At 42.9% G+C, this 18375-nt stretch overlaps 2 protein-coding genes across 7 annotated transcripts in view; one reads left to right on the forward strand and one right to left on the reverse strand.

Moving 5' to 3' along the window:
* The first annotated feature begins 221 nt into the window (after window positions 1–221).
* Trim59 (tripartite motif containing 59) lies at window positions 222–12979 on the forward strand. 3 transcript variants are annotated; one of them, XM_070022855.1, is made up of 4 exons: window positions 222–420; window positions 1808–1883; window positions 7792–8012; window positions 10202–12979. In XM_070022855.1, the coding sequence occupies exon 4, from the start codon at window positions 10205–10207 to the stop codon at window positions 11414–11416; it is 1212 nt and encodes a 403-aa protein (XP_069878956.1). In that variant the 5' UTR covers window positions 222–420; window positions 1808–1883; window positions 7792–8012; window positions 10202–10204; the 3' UTR covers window positions 11417–12979. The 3 variants fall into 3 exon arrangements, with proteins under 3 accessions (XP_069878956.1, XP_069878953.1, XP_069878954.1); XM_070022852.1 differs by lacking the exon at window positions 7792–8012 and having other exon boundaries at window positions 10202–12978; XM_070022853.1 differs by lacking the exons at window positions 222–420; window positions 7792–8012 and adding an exon at window positions 453–509 and having other exon boundaries at window positions 10202–12978.
* A 1009-nt stretch (window positions 12980–13988) lies between these two features.
* The window catches only part of Smc4 (structural maintenance of chromosomes 4), a 30498-nt gene continuing 26111 nt past the window's right edge, over window positions 13989–18375 (reverse strand). For all 4 annotated transcript variants that reach the window (XM_070022846.1, XM_070022847.1, XM_070022845.1 and 1 more), the window contains 7 exons: window positions 18046–18235; window positions 16952–17096; window positions 16606–16779; window positions 15856–16038; window positions 15508–15740; window positions 14609–14792; window positions 13989–14522 (listed from right to left, as the gene is read on the reverse strand). In XM_070022846.1, coding sequence (XP_069878947.1) covers window positions 14370–14522; window positions 14609–14792; window positions 15508–15740; window positions 15856–16038; window positions 16606–16779; window positions 16952–17096; window positions 18046–18235 — 1262 coding nt within the window. In that variant the 3' untranslated portion in view covers window positions 13989–14369. The remainder of the gene's footprint in view (window positions 14523–14608; window positions 14793–15507; window positions 15741–15855; window positions 16039–16605; window positions 16780–16951; window positions 17097–18045; window positions 18236–18375) is intronic.

The raw sequence follows: 18375 nt of genomic DNA on the forward strand, positions 1-18375 counted from the left end.
GTCCCCGGTCATCGACGTTCCCACCGCGCGGCCCGCATAAACCGCCGGCCGCCCGCGCGCGCAGCCCCTCGGCCCCGCCTCTCCGGACACTCTCAGCGCCCACCGCTCCCACAGGCCGGATCGCGCTCAGTGCGCAGGCGCGGGGAGCACTCCCCCCGCCCCGCCCGCGGCCGTTTACTTTCAAACCGCGGCCCCGCGCGGCGTCCCTTTGGCGGGCGCGGCGCGGTTGAACGTCGCTTGCGGACTGCGCCTGCGCGGCGAGGCGGCTCGGCCCCGCCCCAGCGGACACCTGGAGTCTCTCGGAGGGAGGAGCCGGGGGCGCCCCGCCGCCCTCCGCCGCCGCCTGCGCGCCGCCCTGGAGCCCGCTCCGGATCCCGCCGCGCCCGGGCCGCGCGCTCCTCGCTCGTCCGCCTCGTCGCGGTGAGTCCGCGGCCGCCTCGCCGGCCCCGAGCGGCGGCACCGCGCCTCCCGGCGCCCCGCCGGCGGCCGGCAGTCCGGGGGCGCGGCGGGTAGGCGCCCCGAGGGGCGGCCGGGCTCCGGGACCCGCGCTCCCGCCGCGTCTCCGCGGGCTCGGGACCCCGGAGGGACCGGGGCGCGGCGGGACCGCACCCCGCAAGCTCTCCTTCGCGGCTGGGAGGGTCTGAGTTTTAGGGGTGCGGGTCCCCGCGGCCGAGCTCGCTGCGGACCGGGGCGCGCGTGGGGCAACCGCTCCTCAGGGCGCGATGGGGCCGGCGCGGGGGGCGTGATGGGGCCGGGGCCGGGTCCGAGCCGCGGGGGGCCGGCGCGGGGGGCGCTCGGGGGCCGGGTCCGAGCCGCGGGGGGCCGGCGCGGGGGCGCTCGGGGGCCAGGTCCGAGCCGCGGGGGGCCGGCGCGGGGGCGCTCGGGGGCCGGGTCCGAGCCGGGAGCGGGGCCGGCGCGGGGGGCGCGATGGGGCCGGGGCCGGGGCCGAGCCACGGGGGGCCGGCGCGGTGGGGCCGGCGCGGGGGGGCGCTCCGGGGCCGGGTCCGAGCCGGGAGCGGGGCCGGCGCGGGGGGCGCTCCGGGGCCGGGTCGTGACCGGGACCGGCGCGGAGGGCGGTCCGGGTCCGAGCCGCGAGCGGGGCCGGCGCGGGGGCGCTCGGGGTCCGGGTCCGAGCCGCGGGGGGCCGGCGCGGGGGCGCTCGGAGTACGGGTCCGGGGTCGTGAGCGGGGCCGGCACGGAGGGCGCTGCGGGTCCGGGTCGTGAGCGGGGCCGGCACGGAGGGCGGTCCGGGTCCGAGCCGCGAGCGGGGCCGGCGCGGGGGGCGCTCTGGGTCCGGGTCCGGGTCCGAGCCGCGAGCGGGGCGGGCGCGGGGAGCGCTCTGGGTCCGGGCCCGGGTCCGAGCCGGGAGCGGGGCGGGCGCGGGGAGCGCTCTGGGTCCGGGCCCGGGTCCGAGCCGGGAGCGGGGCCGGCGCGGGGGGCTCCGGGGCCTGGTCCGGGTCTGGGTCCGAGCCCGAGCCGGCCCTGCCCGCGGGGCCGCCTGCTTCGCCAGGTTCCCGCGGTCGCGCCGAGTTGTGCCGAGCGCCCGGCCTCAGCCCCGGCCCCGTCGCGGGGCACCCGTCGCCCCGGTGTGTAAAGAAAGGGCCAGGGGTCGGGATTTGAAGGTAGCCGGAGAACCCTCTTCAGGAACGGAGTCGCCAGCCGGTCATTTTCCTTAAGACAAGGACGCGCGAATAACCAGCCGTCCTGGGACAGGGTCGTTAATGTTACTTTTATGACATGGTTTTAAAGAAGTTTTTGTTTTTGGAAAGTCAGGCTGGAGCATTAAAGAAAAATATTTTAATTTCAGGAAAAGAATAAAAGAATCAGGAAAAGCTGGAGATAAAGGATATTCAGTATCCAAACCAGGAAATCGACAAAAAAAGGTAAGATCTGGGATAGGGAGCAGATAGGAAGACAGATTTCAGTAGATTTACAGTGCAAGGTTTAAAAATCTCTTGGAAAAGGGTGTATGCTGTCAGTGCATAAAGTCATAACCACCGTGTGGAAGGAGCCTGTGCGGAAAAAATCAACACCACCCGGAGGCAGTCACTCCAACAGAACCTTCCTGAGATTTTATAGTGTACATTCCAGTACACGTATACGCATAGCTCTACAACTTGGATTCTTTTTCACTGTCCATTTAAGGCTTGATCTGTATTTCTTTTTTATGAGCTTAAGTAAAATACCATAGTTTAACTTGTCTGGCAAGATGAAATTTTGATTTTCAGTAATGAGAGTGTTGGTGTTGTCTTTCCGTAAGTCTTTCCGTAAGTATGTTATTGAATGTGGCCTACTGTGAAAAGTATAAAAGCAGTAAAATCTTAGTTTAATATGTTCTTGGTTAAATTATATTCTTAGTTCCCCATTTAGTTTTGGGGAAAAACAATATCAAAGTAAAGAAAACTACTGAAGAATAAAGAGAAAGATCTAACCATAGAACTTGTAGTCGTCGTCGTCGTCCTCCTCCTCCTCTTCTTTGTTCTTCTTCTTGTCGGTCGTGGGGCTTGAACTCTGGGCCTGGGCACTGTCCCTCAGCTCTTCAGCTCAAGGCTCACACTCTATCTACTACTTGAGTCACAGCACCACTTCTGCCTTTTTCTGCTTATGTGGTGCTGAGGAATTGAACCCAGTTCCTCATGCATGCAAGGAAAGCAGTCTACCACTGAGCCACCTTCTAGCTTAGAACTTATTCTTTAAAATATACATCATGACAAAGATAATTTTGAAAGTTTTGTATGTATGTAGGTAGCACAGTTGTAGCATTTCTTGTCTTTTTTTTTTTTTTTTTTGCCAGTCCCAGGGCTTGAACACTTCTGGCTTTTTCTGTTTATGTGGTACTGAGAAATGAACCCAGGGCTTCATGCATGGTAGGCAAGCATTCTACCACTGAGCCACCTTCCCAGCCCCCTTTCTTAAGTCCTGAATTGTAGTAAACATAGTTGTTTTTTAAAACCAGTTTGGTCCACAAACAGGTGAGCTCTACTCTCGGTGGTGGCACCATTTGAGTTTTCCCTGGTTTATAGCTGACTCACTGGAAGTCCTGTGACCAGCCATGTAAATAAAAAACATGGCATAAATACAAATTTTTAGAGATTATAAAGTGTAATGGATGTTTTATAGCCATATTTAGAGAGGAAAGGTAAAGAGTGTATCAGAACTAATGGAGAATGGGTAGTGGGAGTTTTGGCATTGCTTATTAGTTCTCTGTCACCTATAACATCTCTTACCTACTTGGTTAGACAGTAGGGATGCTTGTTTGCCCTTGTTGGAAGACTTCATAAAAAAGTTTGGAAATTCAAAAATGTTTGGTTTTAGTGCTTAAAACACAAGAAATTTGTTATGCAATAAGTAGATCATTTAGCCGTATGTTTCTTTTTTTCCACTATTGACCTAATGGAGCAAATTATATATGAACTTTTTTTTTTTGTCGATCGTGGGGCTTGAACTCTGGGTTTGGGCGCTGTCCTTGTGCTCTTCAGCTCAAGGTGAGCGCTCTACTGCTTGAGCCACAGCACTGCTTCCGGTTTTCTAGCGGTTTATTGGTGATAAGAGTCTCATGAACTTTCCTGCCTGGGCTGGCTTTGAACCGTGAGCCTCAGATCTCAGCCTCCTGAGTAGCTAGGATTACAGGCGTGAGCCACTAGCGCACAGCTATATGAACTTTTTGTTGTTACTGAATTAACTGCTCTAGGAAGAACTGTACTTAGCTGTGGAGTAGTTTTGTTTTGTTTTGTTTTGTTTGTCATCATGCTTAAACACTTATTCTACCCTGAACTGTATCCTCAGCATTGTTATGGTACAGTATTCTTTTTTCTTGTTGTTGTTGGTTGTTGGACTTGAACTCAGGGCCTGGGTGCTGTTCCTACACTTTTCTGCTCAAGGCTTGTGTTCTATCACTTTGAGCCACAGCTCCATTTCCAGTTTTTGGGTGATTACTTGGAGATGAGTCACAGGCTGGCTTTGACAGACCTCAGCCTCCTGAGTTAGGATTACAGGTATGAGCCACCAGCACCTGGCTGGTACTGTATTTTTAATGTTCACCTGGATTGGACTTTTGGTAGAACACTGTTCTTTTAAGGTTTTCCTTAGTACCTTATTAATTAACTTTTGTGCAGATACTGGTGCTTGAGCTCCAGACCTCCTCTCATGGCTTTTCTGCTCCTGACTAGTGCTCTACCTCTTGAACCAAACCTCCATTTCTGACTTTTGTTGTTGTTGTTTTTTGTTTTGTTTTGTTTTTTGTTTTAAGTGGTTAATTAGCAGTAAAAATCTCTTAGATTTACTTTCTGGGTTGGCTTCAAGCCACAATCTTCAGATCTCATCATGAGTAGGTAGGATTACAGGTGTGATCCATTGGTACTTGGCTGTAGTATCCATTTTTTTGGTCTATTTTTAGTGTGTTGTATTGTTAGGTTTTGGTAGGTTATTGTGTGCTAGGTTTTGTTTTTGTTTTTTGTTTTTTTGTCGGTCGTGGGGCTTGAACTCTGGGCCTGGGCACTGTCCCTCAGCTCTTCAGCTCAAGGTGAGCGCTCTACCACTTGAGCTACAGCGCCACTTCCGGTTTTCTGGTGGTTTATTGGAGATAGGAGTCTCACAGTCTCTCCTGCCTGGGCTGGCTTTGAACCGCGATCCTCAGATCTCAGCCTCCTGAGTAGCTAGGATTACAGGCATGAGCCACCAGCGCCCGGCTTTGGAAATGCTTGTTTTTGTTTTTTTTGTCGGTGTGCTAGGTTTTGGAAGGTTACTTGTGCTCACCACCATACACTTCATACTTTGGAATCGTGTAATATTATTTTTAATATCTGTAAACTTTCTATATTTGTGTTCTGGTACAAGGAATTGTTTCTTGACCATTTGAAAGAAATCACTGGAGATGCTTCTTGCCTTTCTTTCCTCTTTTTTTTTGGAGGGGGGTCAGTCGGCCTGGGTACTGTCTTTGAGCTCTTTTACTCAAGGCTAATGTTCTAGAACTTTTTTTTTGGTTGGTTGTGGGGCCTGAACTCTGGGCGATGTTCCTCAGCTCTTCAGCTCAAAGCGAGCTACCACTTGAGCCACAGTGCCACTTCCATCTTTTTCTGCTTAGGTGGTGCTGAGGAATTGAACCCAGGGCCTTATGCATGCAAGGCAAGTACTCTACCACTGAGCCACCTTCCCAGCCTACTGCTGTAGAATTTTGAACCACAGTGCCACTTCCAGAGTCTCATGGACTTTCCTGCCCTGGCTGGCTTCCAACTACAATGGTCACATCTCAGCCTTCTATTAGCTAGGATTATAGGTGTGAGCCATGGGTATGCAGCTTAAACTTTTCAAAACATTTGTGTGTGTGTGTTGGTTGTGGTGGGGCTTGAACTCAGAGCCTGGGTGCTGTCTATAAGCTCTTGTTCAAGACTAGCACCCCACCAACGTTGAGCCACAGCTCCACTTCCAGTTTTTGAGTGGTTACTTGGAGATAAGAGTCTCATGGGGACTTTTCTGCCTGGACTGGCTTCAAACCTCAATCCTCAGATCTCAGCTAGGATTACAGACATGAGCCACTGGCTCCTGACTCCATCAGATTTCTTTCTCTTTTTCTTTTGGTGTCAATTCTGGGGCTTGAACTCAGGGCCTGGGAGTTGTCACTTGAGATTTTTCACTTAAGGCTAGTGCTCTACCACTTGAGCCACAGCTTCACTTCTGGCATTTTGCTGGTTAATTAGAGATGAGTGACCGACTTTCCTGTTCAGGCTAGCTTCAGACCACAATCCTCAAATCTTAGTATCCTGAGTAGGAGCTAAGATGAAAGACATGAGCCACCCGTGCCTGACTCTAGGCTTGTTTTTATCTATCTGTCTATCTTTTGTTGTACATCTTCTTGGGAAATTATGGTAACCAGCAAATCCTGAGGCCATAATGTTCTTGTTTTCCTCTTTTTCTCTGCTTTTCTTTAGAGACAGGATCTTGCTATGTAGTCACTCTGACCTTCAACTTGTATCCTGCTGCCTGAGTTTTCTGGGTACTGCACTGCTGCACCCAGTAGGATTATTTTTCTTTAACGTCTTATATTTTAATTCATGTTGATTAAAAGTAAAACCACTACTTACATTTCACACAGCAGATCCCTGCCCTTACACTCCCTCCTCCAGACGCTGCTCTTTAAAAGTAATTACTTTCATCTCTTAACCATTTGTTTTGGTATTAACTTCTCTATTTTCTAAATAATATGCTCTTACTGTGGTTTTTCTAGTTTTCATTTTTGAATACAGATCAACTTTCTTCAAAGAAAAAATATAGTTTTCAAACTTTTCTTCCCTTATTACTACGATTACCTTCCATTTTAATTTTTAATCATCAAGACAATAGTTGATAATTAAATTTCTGGCATCTTGAAGTGACCTAATTTTTGGGTAAATTTTATTGAAAATATTTTGGTAGTAACTTAGACTGAATTTTTTTTCTTACATTTTATATAAGTTTAGGAGATGACATTTTCTTTCTTTCTTTTTTTTTTTTTTTTTTGTCCTGGGGGCTGAACTCTGGGCCTGGGCGCTGTCCCTCAGCTCCTCAGCTCAAGGCTAGGGCTCTACCACTTGAGCCACAGTGCCACTTTGGCTTTTTTCTGCTTATGTAGTGCTGAGGAATCAAACCCAGGGCCTCATGCATGCAAGGCGTGTACTCTACCACTGAGCCAACTTGCCAGTGCTCTTTCTTTTTTTTTTGTTTTAACCAAGTACTGGCTAGGGCCTTGTGTTCTCTTTTAGCTTTTTTGCTCACAGCTGGTACTCTTACCACTAAAGTTATGCCTCCAGTTTTGGCTTTTTGCTGTTTAGAGATAAAAGTCTCTTGGATTTGTCAGCTTAGGCTGGTCTGAACCTCCATCCTCAGGTCTTAGCCTTCTGAGTAGCTTGTGTTTACAAGTGTAAGCCACACTGCCCAGCTTGACATTATTTTCATTATTATTGTAAATATTTTCATTCTAAAAAGTAAGCTTTTGATTCTCAGTGAAAATGTTTTTTGATAGGTATGGACTACAACTTTAGATTCTGGTTAGGTCAAGTTTTGCTATTTATACATTAACTAGCTGTGATATTACTATGATTATGATTATTTTGCTGGTTGTGGAGCTTGAAATCAGGGCCTGGCCTTTTCTTCTCTAGGCTAGTGCTCTACCACTTTGAGCCATACCTCCATGGTTTTCTGGAGGTTAATTGGAGCTGAGTCTCATGGACTTTCCTCCTCAGGCTAGCTTTGAATTATGATCCTCAGATCTCATATCAAGGATTACAGGTGTGAGCCACCAGTGCCTGCCTGTAATAGCATTATTAAATCTAGGTCCATTGCTTAAGTTTTCTTCCCTTCAACAATCTGTCTGTTACCTCACTGTTTGTTCTGACATTATTGAAATACTATGAGAAACATGATTTTTTTTTTTTTTGACAAGATTAAGAGCCCTCTGTAGGTGTGGGGTAAAGTTGTAAATGTTTCCCAACATGCAATCACTTGAATTTACCTGCCACGACTGTCATTTTGTAGACTGTTGCACAGTTACTGTAGTTTCCTTGAATCCTTCACAGTTAAGGATTAGTGGCTCTTTTGATAATACTGAATATTGCCAGTCTGAATAGAATCTCCTGTTGCAGCTTTTTCCTAAGGGGAAAAAAAAAGATTTTATTATCTTTGGGTGCTGTGGCTTATGCTTGTCAGCCTTTGCTGCTTGGGATGCTGAGAATCTTGGCTGCCCTGGGCAAAAAGGGAGTGTATCTTAAAAGTAACCAGAGAGCTGGGCATTGGTGTGTCTCATGCCTGTAATCCTAGCTATTTAGGAAGATGAGCTCTGAAGACTATGGTTCAAAGAGAGCCACAACAAACTCTAGTTAACCATCAGAAAGCCAGAACTGGGCTGTATACTGCGAGCCATAAACAAGCCAAGTGAGAGGCCTTGAGTGGAAGCCCCAGTACCAGTATACACAATCTCATGCAGAGAGGAAAAAGCGCTGGAAGTGTGGCCTACAGTTGGTAGAGAACCTGTTTAGCAGGTAAGAAGCTCTGAGTTTAAACCCAGCACCACCCTCCTCCCCAAGGGAAAAGAAAAAGAAGCTGGAGTCTGGTCTGATTAACAGTGTATTTATAACTGTTCATTCAAGCATATAGGGTGTGAATGCCTAGTATAGGTTAATTTTTGTGATTAGATTATAGAACTACACCATAGTTTACGTACAATTTTTGCCTTATAGGAGGTGTACAATTTAGCATATAACAATGCTGCAAGGACTGGGAAGTTGGCTCAGTGGTAAAGTGCTTGCCTCTCATGCATGAAGTCCTAGGTTCAATTCCTCAGCACCACATAAGCAAAAAAAAACAAAAACAAAAAACCCCAATGCTGCAAGCTTTTATAATTATGAAGTCTGAGTGCGGCTTCAGAGGTAGACATGTATGTTGAGACATGAGGGATAAGGCAGATGTTTAGATAAGGAGCCAACAGAAAATGTCTGAGGTTTTATGTTTGTTAGAAGTGAAGTTAGTCTGGGCACCGGTGGCTCACACCTGTAATCCTAGCTTCTCAGGCTGAGATCTGAGCCAGGGCAGGAAAGTCCATGAGAGACTGCTCCAGTTAACCACCAGAAAACTTAAGTTCTTTTGCTCAAGGCTTTGAAACCGTGTTCCTCGGATCTGAGCCTCCTTAGTAGCTGTGATTATAGGTGTGAGCCACTGGCACCTGACTTCAACTAATTCTTTGATGGCAAAGTCTAGTGAAATTTTTTTTTTTTTAACTTCCAAATGTTCAAGTTAAAAATAATTTAGGCTTGTAATGTGGCTTAGTGGTAGAGTGCTTGCCTAGCATACCTGAAGCCCTGGGGTTGATTCCTCAATACCATATAAACAGAAAAAGCCACGAGTGGTAGCACTGAGCAAAGAGCTCAGGGAAGCCAGGTACCCGTAGCTCACTCCTGTAAGCCTAGCTACTCAGGAGGCTGAGATATGAGGATTTTGGTTCAAAGACAGCCTGGCAGGAAAGCCTCTGAGACGCTTATCTCCAATTAACCACCAGAAAACTGTAAGTGGCACTGTGGCTTAAGTGGTAGATCACTGGCCTTGAGCCAAAGAGCACAGGGACAGTGCCCTGGCCCAGAGTTCAAGCCCCATGACCCTGTTGGGGTGGGGGTGGGGGGCTTAGGGACAGCGCTCAGGCCCTGAGTTCAAGTTCCAGGACAGGCAAAAAAAAATTACAAGTTACACTGTTGGTCTGGGTCTGGGGATATGTAAGTGGTAGAGCACTTAGCCAGCATATATATACAATAATATTCTGGGTTTGGTCTAGTACCATGTAAATTAAAAGAAAGAAAATTGTTATGCAGAAAATGAGTTTCTGATATTTTTTCCAACTCAAACAGGTAAGAAATTTATACTCACTTTCTAGAGAAACTAAATCTGTAACTTGCTTTAAGAAACTATGAGTTGGATGTTTTAGCTCATGCCTATAGTTCTATAAACTTCTCAGGAAGTTGAGATATGAAGATAACACAGTTAGAAGCTATTCTGGGCAAAAAGTTCTGAGACTTTCCAATTAACCAGCAATAAGTTGGACAGGAGGATTGGCTTAATTGGTAGAGCATCAGTCATCAGCCTAAAAGCTGAACAAGCTGAATGTGTGATACTTCTAAACACACACACACACACACACACACACGATTGAGAGCCATTGTTGGAATGCATCTTGTACATTTGGAAATGTCTGACAAATGTATGCTTATAAAAACAAATATCAATGAGGCACTAACATATTTGCTTTTTAAAAAAATTACAGAATATGATGTCGCTAAACCTAAGTTGTTATATTGTATAAATGAAATGCTTACTACCTATATATGTGCAGTGTCTGGATTTCAGCATTTTGGCATGTAACAAGTTGCATACAGTAATTGTAATTACTAAGTAACTTAAAGAACACTAAGTTTTAGTCCTCATTATATAGAAAAACAGTTTAAATTGTTAATTTGAAGCATTTCATTACAAATTAATTGGAGTCATTTTACTTGGTATAAATTTTATCCCAAAGGTATGAATTTTATTGCTTACTCTTTGTGAACAACTTTGACTAATTGAATTAGTCTTTTTAAAAAGAAATGCTTAGTAAATTTTAGATGACAAGCCCTGTATATTAATAATTTGGATGTTAATATATAAAGTATGCAGAATAGACTGAATTTTTTTTTTCTCTTGACAGGAAATGCACAATTTTGAGGATGAGTTAACATGTCCCATTTGTTACAGTATTTTTGAAGATCCTCGTGTATTACCATGTTCTCATACGTTTTGTAGAAACTGTTTGGAAAATGTTCTTCAGGCATCTGGTAATTTTTATATATGGAGACCTTTGCGAATTCCACTCAAGTGTCCTAACTGCAGAAGTATTATTGAAATTGCTCCAAGTGGTATTGAATCTTTACCTGTTAATTTTGCATTAAGGGCTATCATTGAAAAGTATCAGCAGGAAGAGCATCCAGATATTGTCACCTGCCCTGAACACTATAGGCAACCATTGAATGTTTATTGTCTTCTGGATAAAAAATTAGTTTGTGGTCATTGCCTAACTATAGGTCAACATCATGGTCATCCTATAGATGACCTTCAGAGTGCCTATCTGAAAGAAAAAGACACACCGCGAAGATTGCTTAAACAACTTACTGATGCACATTGGACAGATATTACTCGTCTTATCGAAAAGCTAGAAGAACAGAAATCTCATTCAGAGAAAATGGTCCAAGGGGACAAGGAAATTGTTCTCCAGTATTTTAAGGAGCTTACTGATACATTAGAACAGAAAAAGAAGAACTTCCTAACTGCTCTCTGTGATGTTGGCAATATGATGAGTCAAGAATATACTCCACAGATTGAAAGACTGAAGGAAATAAGAGAGCAGCAGCTTGAATTGGTTACCATGACCACGTCTTTACAAGAAGAATCTCCACTTAAATTTCTAGAAAAAATTGATGATGTTCGCCAGCGTGTGCAGATGCTAAAAGAAAGACCACTTCCTGATGTCCAGCCTGTTGAAATTCAACCTCGGGTAAGCAAAGTATTAAAAGAAGAATGGAGCAGAACGGAAATAGGAAAAATTAAGAAAGCTTTTATTCCTGAAATGAAGATTTCTTCAAGAAGGGTGCCCTGTTCCTGGCCTGAGAAAGATGAAAAAGAGATTGAGCTTTTTAAGATTTTAAATATTGCTATAGTCACGCTTATTTCAGTGATATTAATGTTGATACTCCTTTTCAACCATCACATAATAACCTTCTTAAATGAAATCACTTCAATATGTTTTTCTGAAGTCTCTTTGTCTGTTTACCAAAGCTTATCTAACAAGTTGCATGATTTACAAAATATACTCTGTCACACTTTTTATTTTTTGAAGGAATTTATGTGGGAAGTAGTTTATCATTGAAAATGTAAATCTGAATTGTGAAGTGAGTTTGGGGGACAGCAGAGGCTAACCACTGCTAATGGAGACTAGGGTAGCTGAAGTAGCAAACTAAACTTTAGTACACTTGCAACAAATATAAATGTATAGAAATATATTAAATCTTCCGTGTTTCTGTTGGGACAATAACTTTTTTTTGGAGGGGGGGGCAATACCTGAGTTTGAACTCAGGGCCTTGGCTAGGCAGATGTACTACTTCAGGCGTTCCGTCGTTTGAGCCAAACCTCCAATTCAGGCTTGTGTTGGTATATAACAGTATCTGAAAGTTAGTTCACACTCTCATTTATCAGAAAACAATAAAACATCTAGTAAATTCAGTAATATACCCCATTTTTACTGGCATAAGAGGTTGACAATGTAATAGATTTTGTCTTTTGCTTTTTGCAATGGTTGGCTTTATATGTGTGACATTTTGATGAAAAAAAAAGGCAAAATCTTAGATGTACAGGACATCTAACTTTTGAAGCATTCCAAGTGGAATAACATACTGCTTTTGTACAGTGACTCTTAATATCTGTCATTTTTTATAGTTTATGTAAATTTCCTGCCTGAGGCAGGAAATCCTTGTATACATGCATAACTTTGTCAGCCTGGGCAACATAGACCTTTTCTCAGAGGGTTGGGGTAGAGCCCTTGCTTAGTGTACGCTACTAGTAAGCATTTTTGGTTTGGTAGTCAGTTTCTAGTTGTATGTGACATTCTCAACATACTTAGCCTTCTTGCCAGGTTTATTCACTGTGCTGATGCAGAAGTACCACAAACGATCTTACATTCCAGAACTTTTAAGAGACGCCTTAGTTCTAACTGAAATTGGGACACTTGGGATACAGTAGGATTTCTGGCTCGTTGTCCATGAACTCCAAGTTGGGTTTTGTGAGCCCCATGAGTACTGCTTGTGGCTCCATTTCTAGGCTCATTAGGGGATGCTCTTGGCCCCCACACATTGAAAGTGGACAAACAGCTGTATTCTGGGAACTGGTTCTAAAGGTCTTGCTGAGAACAGATTTTACCACTTAAAGATTACAGCATGAAATCTATGATCAGAGCTAGACTAGCACAATTATGTCCAGCTTTTTAAAGGGTAGGTATACCAGGTTAAGTCATACATATTACCTTTAGACTGAAGTTGTACTATGCTTAAGATATTAGTCACTATAAAAGTTTTTGAAAAATGTAGTTAGGCAGGCAATGAATTTATGGAATGAAAGTTACTGTTAAGATCATAATTTTTGAGGAGGGTATTAACTTCACAGAAGAAATGCAAAGCCATGTATGTGTTTAGGGTTAAGGTTTCTTACTGGTAAGATTTGTAAACTCAAAGCATATGCCTCTTGATACCATTTTAGGATTGACATTTTTTTTTAAGACGTGTTTGTTTTGAGAAGTATTGAAGTAGCTGATCCTTAATCATGCTGTTTTGTACTTCACCAGGATGAGATTGTAAAGTCAGTAATCCTGAGCTTTTATGTATGAAACTTTTATAATAAACTCCTTTTGGTATTTTATTTGTATTTAATGGCTTGGTAAGATGCTAATTCAGGAGTGGTGGCTTTGCAATTTTCATATGGGCTCTGGACATTCCAGCTTCAAAATTCAGTACCATGCTGTTTATCAAAATGTAATCTTATCAACAAAATGCACTTGATTACACTTAAATTTTAGACCTTTGTCCATGCCACTAGTGTGCTTGTATTTTTAATGACTTTATATTATAAATGCAAGGTTTGGGGGCTGGGAAAGTGGCTCAGTTGTAGAATGCTTGCCTTGCAGGCATGAGGCCCTCCCTGGGTTGATTTCCTCAGCATCACGTAAGCACAAAAAGCCGGAAGTGGTGCTGTGGCTCAAATGGTAGAGAGCTAGCCCTTGAGCTGAAGAACTGAGGGACAGCACCCAGGTCCAGAGTTCAGACCCCACAACCAACAACAAAGCAAGGTTTGTCTTTCAAAAGCATAAATAGTGGTCTAATGAATGAATTGGCAATTGATGAATTCTTGGAGAAATACCTGGAAATTGAATCTCTAGATGGCTTCTTATGAAATCCAAGTGGCTGTCAACTTACTTTTAGATTCCTAACATTCTTCAAATATAGTTTAAAAAAAAGTCCTATTTGAGCACTATTCAGAAGGATGGGATCAGAGGATTATGGTTTGAAGCCAGCCCTTACAAAGTCTGAGACATCTCCAGTTTAATCAGCAAAAAAACGGGATTAGAACAGTGGCTCAACTGGCAGGGCAAAAATGAACAAGCGAAGCAGTATGAGGATACCCCAGCCCTTGATGCCCACACTTGTGGCTCTAGTGATAGCATGGTAACTGTGAGAGTACCAGATAAGCCTACCTCCTGGCCCCTGGCTCCTCCCCCAGCAAAAACTCTTAGTCACATGTTTTATTTTCCCTTTATGAGTCATTGAGCAAATAAGTTTCCCATTATGTGAGCACCATTAAGCACAGCGACTTAAAGAATCTGCCCAGTGTTGAGTGGCAGAATTTCCCAGTGTAGGTCAAGTGAACAAGAATCTGAGCCCTGACAACATGCTCTAGCTTTGAAATTTACTTTCAACATACTTTTTGAACTCACGTTAGTGGCAGTTCTTGACTAAGGTCAAGTCACCTGATTGTCCAGCCATTCTATTTCCTCTAAATTTGCAGTGCAGAAATTTTATTCTTTAGGATATGGGCATGGGGGTGCACCTCTTTAATCTTAGTACTTAGGAAGAAGCTGAGGGAGGACTGAGGTCAGCTTGGGATATATATACATACAGCAAGATAAAAATTTTACAATAGGTTAAGTAAGTATAGACTATAATCTTAAACAGTGAAAATAGAAACCATTTTTGCCAAATGGCTTAATATGTACTTTATACAACCACGTGTAATCTTTTACAAACAGAACCAGAAATTCACCAAATCTGTCAAGTTCAACAAAGTCCTTTAGATGCAATTTCTTTTGGGTTTACTGCAACACTCTTTGTTATATTGTATGTCTTGTAAATTCCAATAAGGCGATCTGAAATCTCAAACATATTGTTTCGAAGAGAAATTATTATGAATTGGGCATTTTTTGTTTGTTCCTAGAAAAAAAGAAAAAGTAGTAAATAATCCAAATAATTCCATGGAGTCACAAAGTTCCAGAATGAAAACAATGATTATGACTTACATATATGTAAAATGCAACAATGGACACGTTTTTAAAGTCCAGGGCTGCGTCTATCTCATCCATGAAGTAAAGGGGCGTGGGCTTGTAGTGGTGAAGAGCAAATACTAAGGCCAGTGAGCTGAGCGTTTTCTCTCCTCCTGAAAGGTTGAAGATCTTCTTCCAGCTTTTCTTAGGTGGCCGAACACTGTAATTAGTTAATTCTTTTAGTCAAATTATGTGTAAAATTGTGTAAGTTACTTCTACCAGCCTCCTTGGGAATTCCTATGTGCTTTTCACAAATGCATTTTTTTTTTTGAGAGCGCCTCCCTACATGGAGTGGCTTTGAATTTACAATCTTCCTGCCTTTTTACCCTCCCCCGCACCCAGCACTTAGAACCATAAACCACCATGCTTGGCTTGAACTACCTACCACCCTCCTTTTTTCTTTTTTTTTTTGGTTGGTGGTGGGGCCTGAACTCTGAGCTGGGCACTGTCCCTCAGCTCTTCAGCTCAAGGCTAGCACTCTACCACTTGAGCCACAGTGCCACTTCCGGCTTTTTTTTCTGCTTATGTGGTGCTGAGGAATCCAACCCAGGGCCTCAGGCATTCAAGGCAAGTGCTCTACCACTGAGCCATCTTTCCAGCCCCACCCTCCTTTTTTCTAGTTAGTTTAAAAACCCTTTGTGGAAGATGAACACTAGGAACATCTAATAAAATTTGAAGATCTCAAAGACGAGTTAAGTATTCTTGCTCTTTGTTTCTTTTAATACTTGAAGGCTATAAAAAAAACCAAACTACACAAATACCTTGTGTATTTGTTGGCCTGTAATTTATACTATACGCTTGCAAATATATAAACAAATTAGCTAACCTTCATAGTTCACCCCTAGAAATACTGAACAGCAATATGTAGAACAAACCTGAACATGATTCCTTCGGAGAAAGGATCCAAGCTGTCTACAAGTTCTAGTTCAGCATCCCCTCCTAGAGTAAGCATCTGGTAATTTTCCTTTAATTTATTTGTTATTATATAAAATCCTGCCATAAACTCATTAAGCCTTTGTTTTCGAAGGTCTTCATATGCCCGTCTAAAATTATCTCTTTCAGATGTAATTTTGTCCAATTCTGCTACTCGTAGCAAATACAATTCTTCCTATGAGAAGATTGTGAGAAAAACTTCAGGTATAAGTTTCAGATCATTATAAAGTTAGAAGTTAGGATTCAGGCTAAGAATTAAGAGAATCTATTACGTATCAATGTGTCCACACCTTCTTTTTATACTCTGCGATGGCACCGAGGTTTGGCTTCATTTCATGGCGCTGGGCTTCCAACAGTGCAATTTGGTTTGTTAGAGAATCTGGGTTCTTGATTGCTTCCAGATCCTTCGGGCTCAGAACCGAAATCTCCTCAACAGGATGATCTTCTATAGGATGCAATGTCAGTTTTGAAATCTAAAATTTCAATTAAGATGAGAGGATTTATTTTTTACATTTTAAAATTATATCTTTTAAGTAGCTGTACAAAGAAGTTCCCATTATACAAAACAGTATGTGAGTACAAGGTATCTGACAACATTGTCACCCATCCCTCCTAACCTTTCCTTCTCATTTTTTTTAAAAAAATTAAGATTAGGTGATTACATAAATGTCACTTATTTCACAGTATTGTGGAATAGTGATGCTTAGTTAAAGTTACAAACACATTTTAACTTTCACAAGGCAAATTGTCATTATCATGGTCTATGAGAGGATTTGTTTTTAAGAAAATACAATCATACAAATATGAAATCATGATCTGAGACTAATTTGTTAATGAATTCTCAAAATGAGTTCAATAAAATTAGCTGTCATGTAAGATTTTATTAAAATGGGGTTGCCCAATTCTAACAAATACTCAATTTTTCCGCACTATTGTTTAAAATGGTGCTTTATATAGACTATCAAAATTAATAATCACAACAAAACTCAAAAACCAGTAAGAGGCTCAAGTAATGTTGAAGTAAATGGTAGCACTCTTACCTCCTTTTGCCAGTATTTTGTTTTAGAGTTATGTTCAGCAATATGACCATCTATTTGCTCAAGTTTCAACTTAATGCTCAGTGCATCTTTTTGAAGAACATGTTCATTTTCTTGAATAACTTTCAGTTCCTGAAGAAGGCTACGATGCTCTTTCTGGATCTCTGGCAAGGATTCCTATAAACCAACAACTTCTAGAGCCATGATCTTCCCAACAACATATTTTCCCATTGCAGTTAGCAACCTGTCCCCATATCCCTTCCCTTTTATTCACACAAAATTGGACACTCACTTTTGTTGTACAAATTTAGGTATCACTCCTCCTCCATCATACAAAATAAAAATGTACCTCAGCAGCTTTTGTGTTGCTGATGACCTCTTCTGCTTTCTCATCAAGGGTTTTTAGCTCCTCTTGTAAGTCCTTCACTTCTTTCTCGGTATCTTTTATTTCTTTCTCTGTGCGAAAGGCAGAGTCCTGTGCCTTTTTAAAATTTCTAAAGCAAAATGACAGTGAAAATGTAGTAATGAAATTTGAAAGTCTACCAAGGAATTTTTCAAGACACTCAAAGTGACATTTTTTTCCCGACTCACTGAGCCACTTTAACTTGGATTTTATGCATTTATATAATTATGAAGATGAACTATGATTTTATCAAATGCATATGAAATTTCTCATATAAGCTCTAATATCCAATTTTAAGACTTTTATGCAAAGCTATACATTTGGTTATGAAATCTTTTTAGTTGGACCTCAGCCTGGGTGCTGTCCCTGAGACTCTTTCTCAAGGCTAGTGTTCTACCACTTGAGCCACAGCACCATTTCTGGTCCTTTCTGAGTGGTTTATTGGAGATGAGTCTCATGGACTTTCCTGCCTGGGCTGGCTTCAAACTGCAATCCTCTGATCTCGGCCTCCTAAGTAGCCAGGATTACAAGCATAAGCCACTGACAACTGGCGAAATCTGTCACTTTTACCTATGTGTCTATCTTATTTTCAGTGATTTGTATCTGTAGCTAGCTTTATTTTACGTATGTTATTAGTATTCTCAAAGGTTAATTTATTCAGGATCCATGAAGGGACAGACAACGTAAGTCTTGTGAGTTGTGGTAATGAAATTAGAAAAAAATCCCCTAACTTAATGGGGCTGGAAATGCTTCAGTGAACAGACCTGCCTTACATGCATGAGATCCTGGGTCTATTCCTAGCACTACATAAAAGAGTACAGTCTTGCCAAGAGATTCCATTCTTATCTCTGTTCCTCTAAATCACAGAAACAAAACTTATATTTATGCCTCAAAAATGGGGGAGTTACAAAATTGCAGTTTCCTAAGATACCCTGTTTACCAGTTTTAAAACCCAGGCCATTGGATAAAGGCTCCTTTACTGTAAATTGTTTCCTTAGTAAAGCCCTGTTGGGTAACAAAAGGGGTAGTATGCACACTACCTGTCGGCAGTATTGATTGCTACTTGGGCTTTCGTAATAGCAGAGGCACATTCATCTAACTGCTTGTTGAGTTTATCCAGTTTGTCTTGCTGGGCCTTGAGTTTATGGTTGTTGATTTCTACGATGAGATCATGTAACCGCTTAACCTCAGCTTCTACCTTGCCAGCTTTCTCTGCCACACCATCATATTCTGAAATAGAAAGTAAAGACCTCAATTCACGTTTCTGTATTGCCCACCATTTTAGCTATGAAGTTCACCAATGACAGCTATGCAGGAGAATACCTTTTAGGAAAAAGTAGCTTAAACCCAAACCCCATATGTCAAAAATG

This window comes from Dipodomys merriami, unplaced genomic scaffold, assembly GCF_024711535.1.
Source record: "Dipodomys merriami isolate MVZ:Mamm:240054 unplaced genomic scaffold, mDipMer1.0.p SCAF_154, whole genome shotgun sequence".
Taxonomy (NCBI): Eukaryota; Metazoa; Chordata; class Mammalia; order Rodentia; family Heteromyidae; genus Dipodomys; species Dipodomys merriami.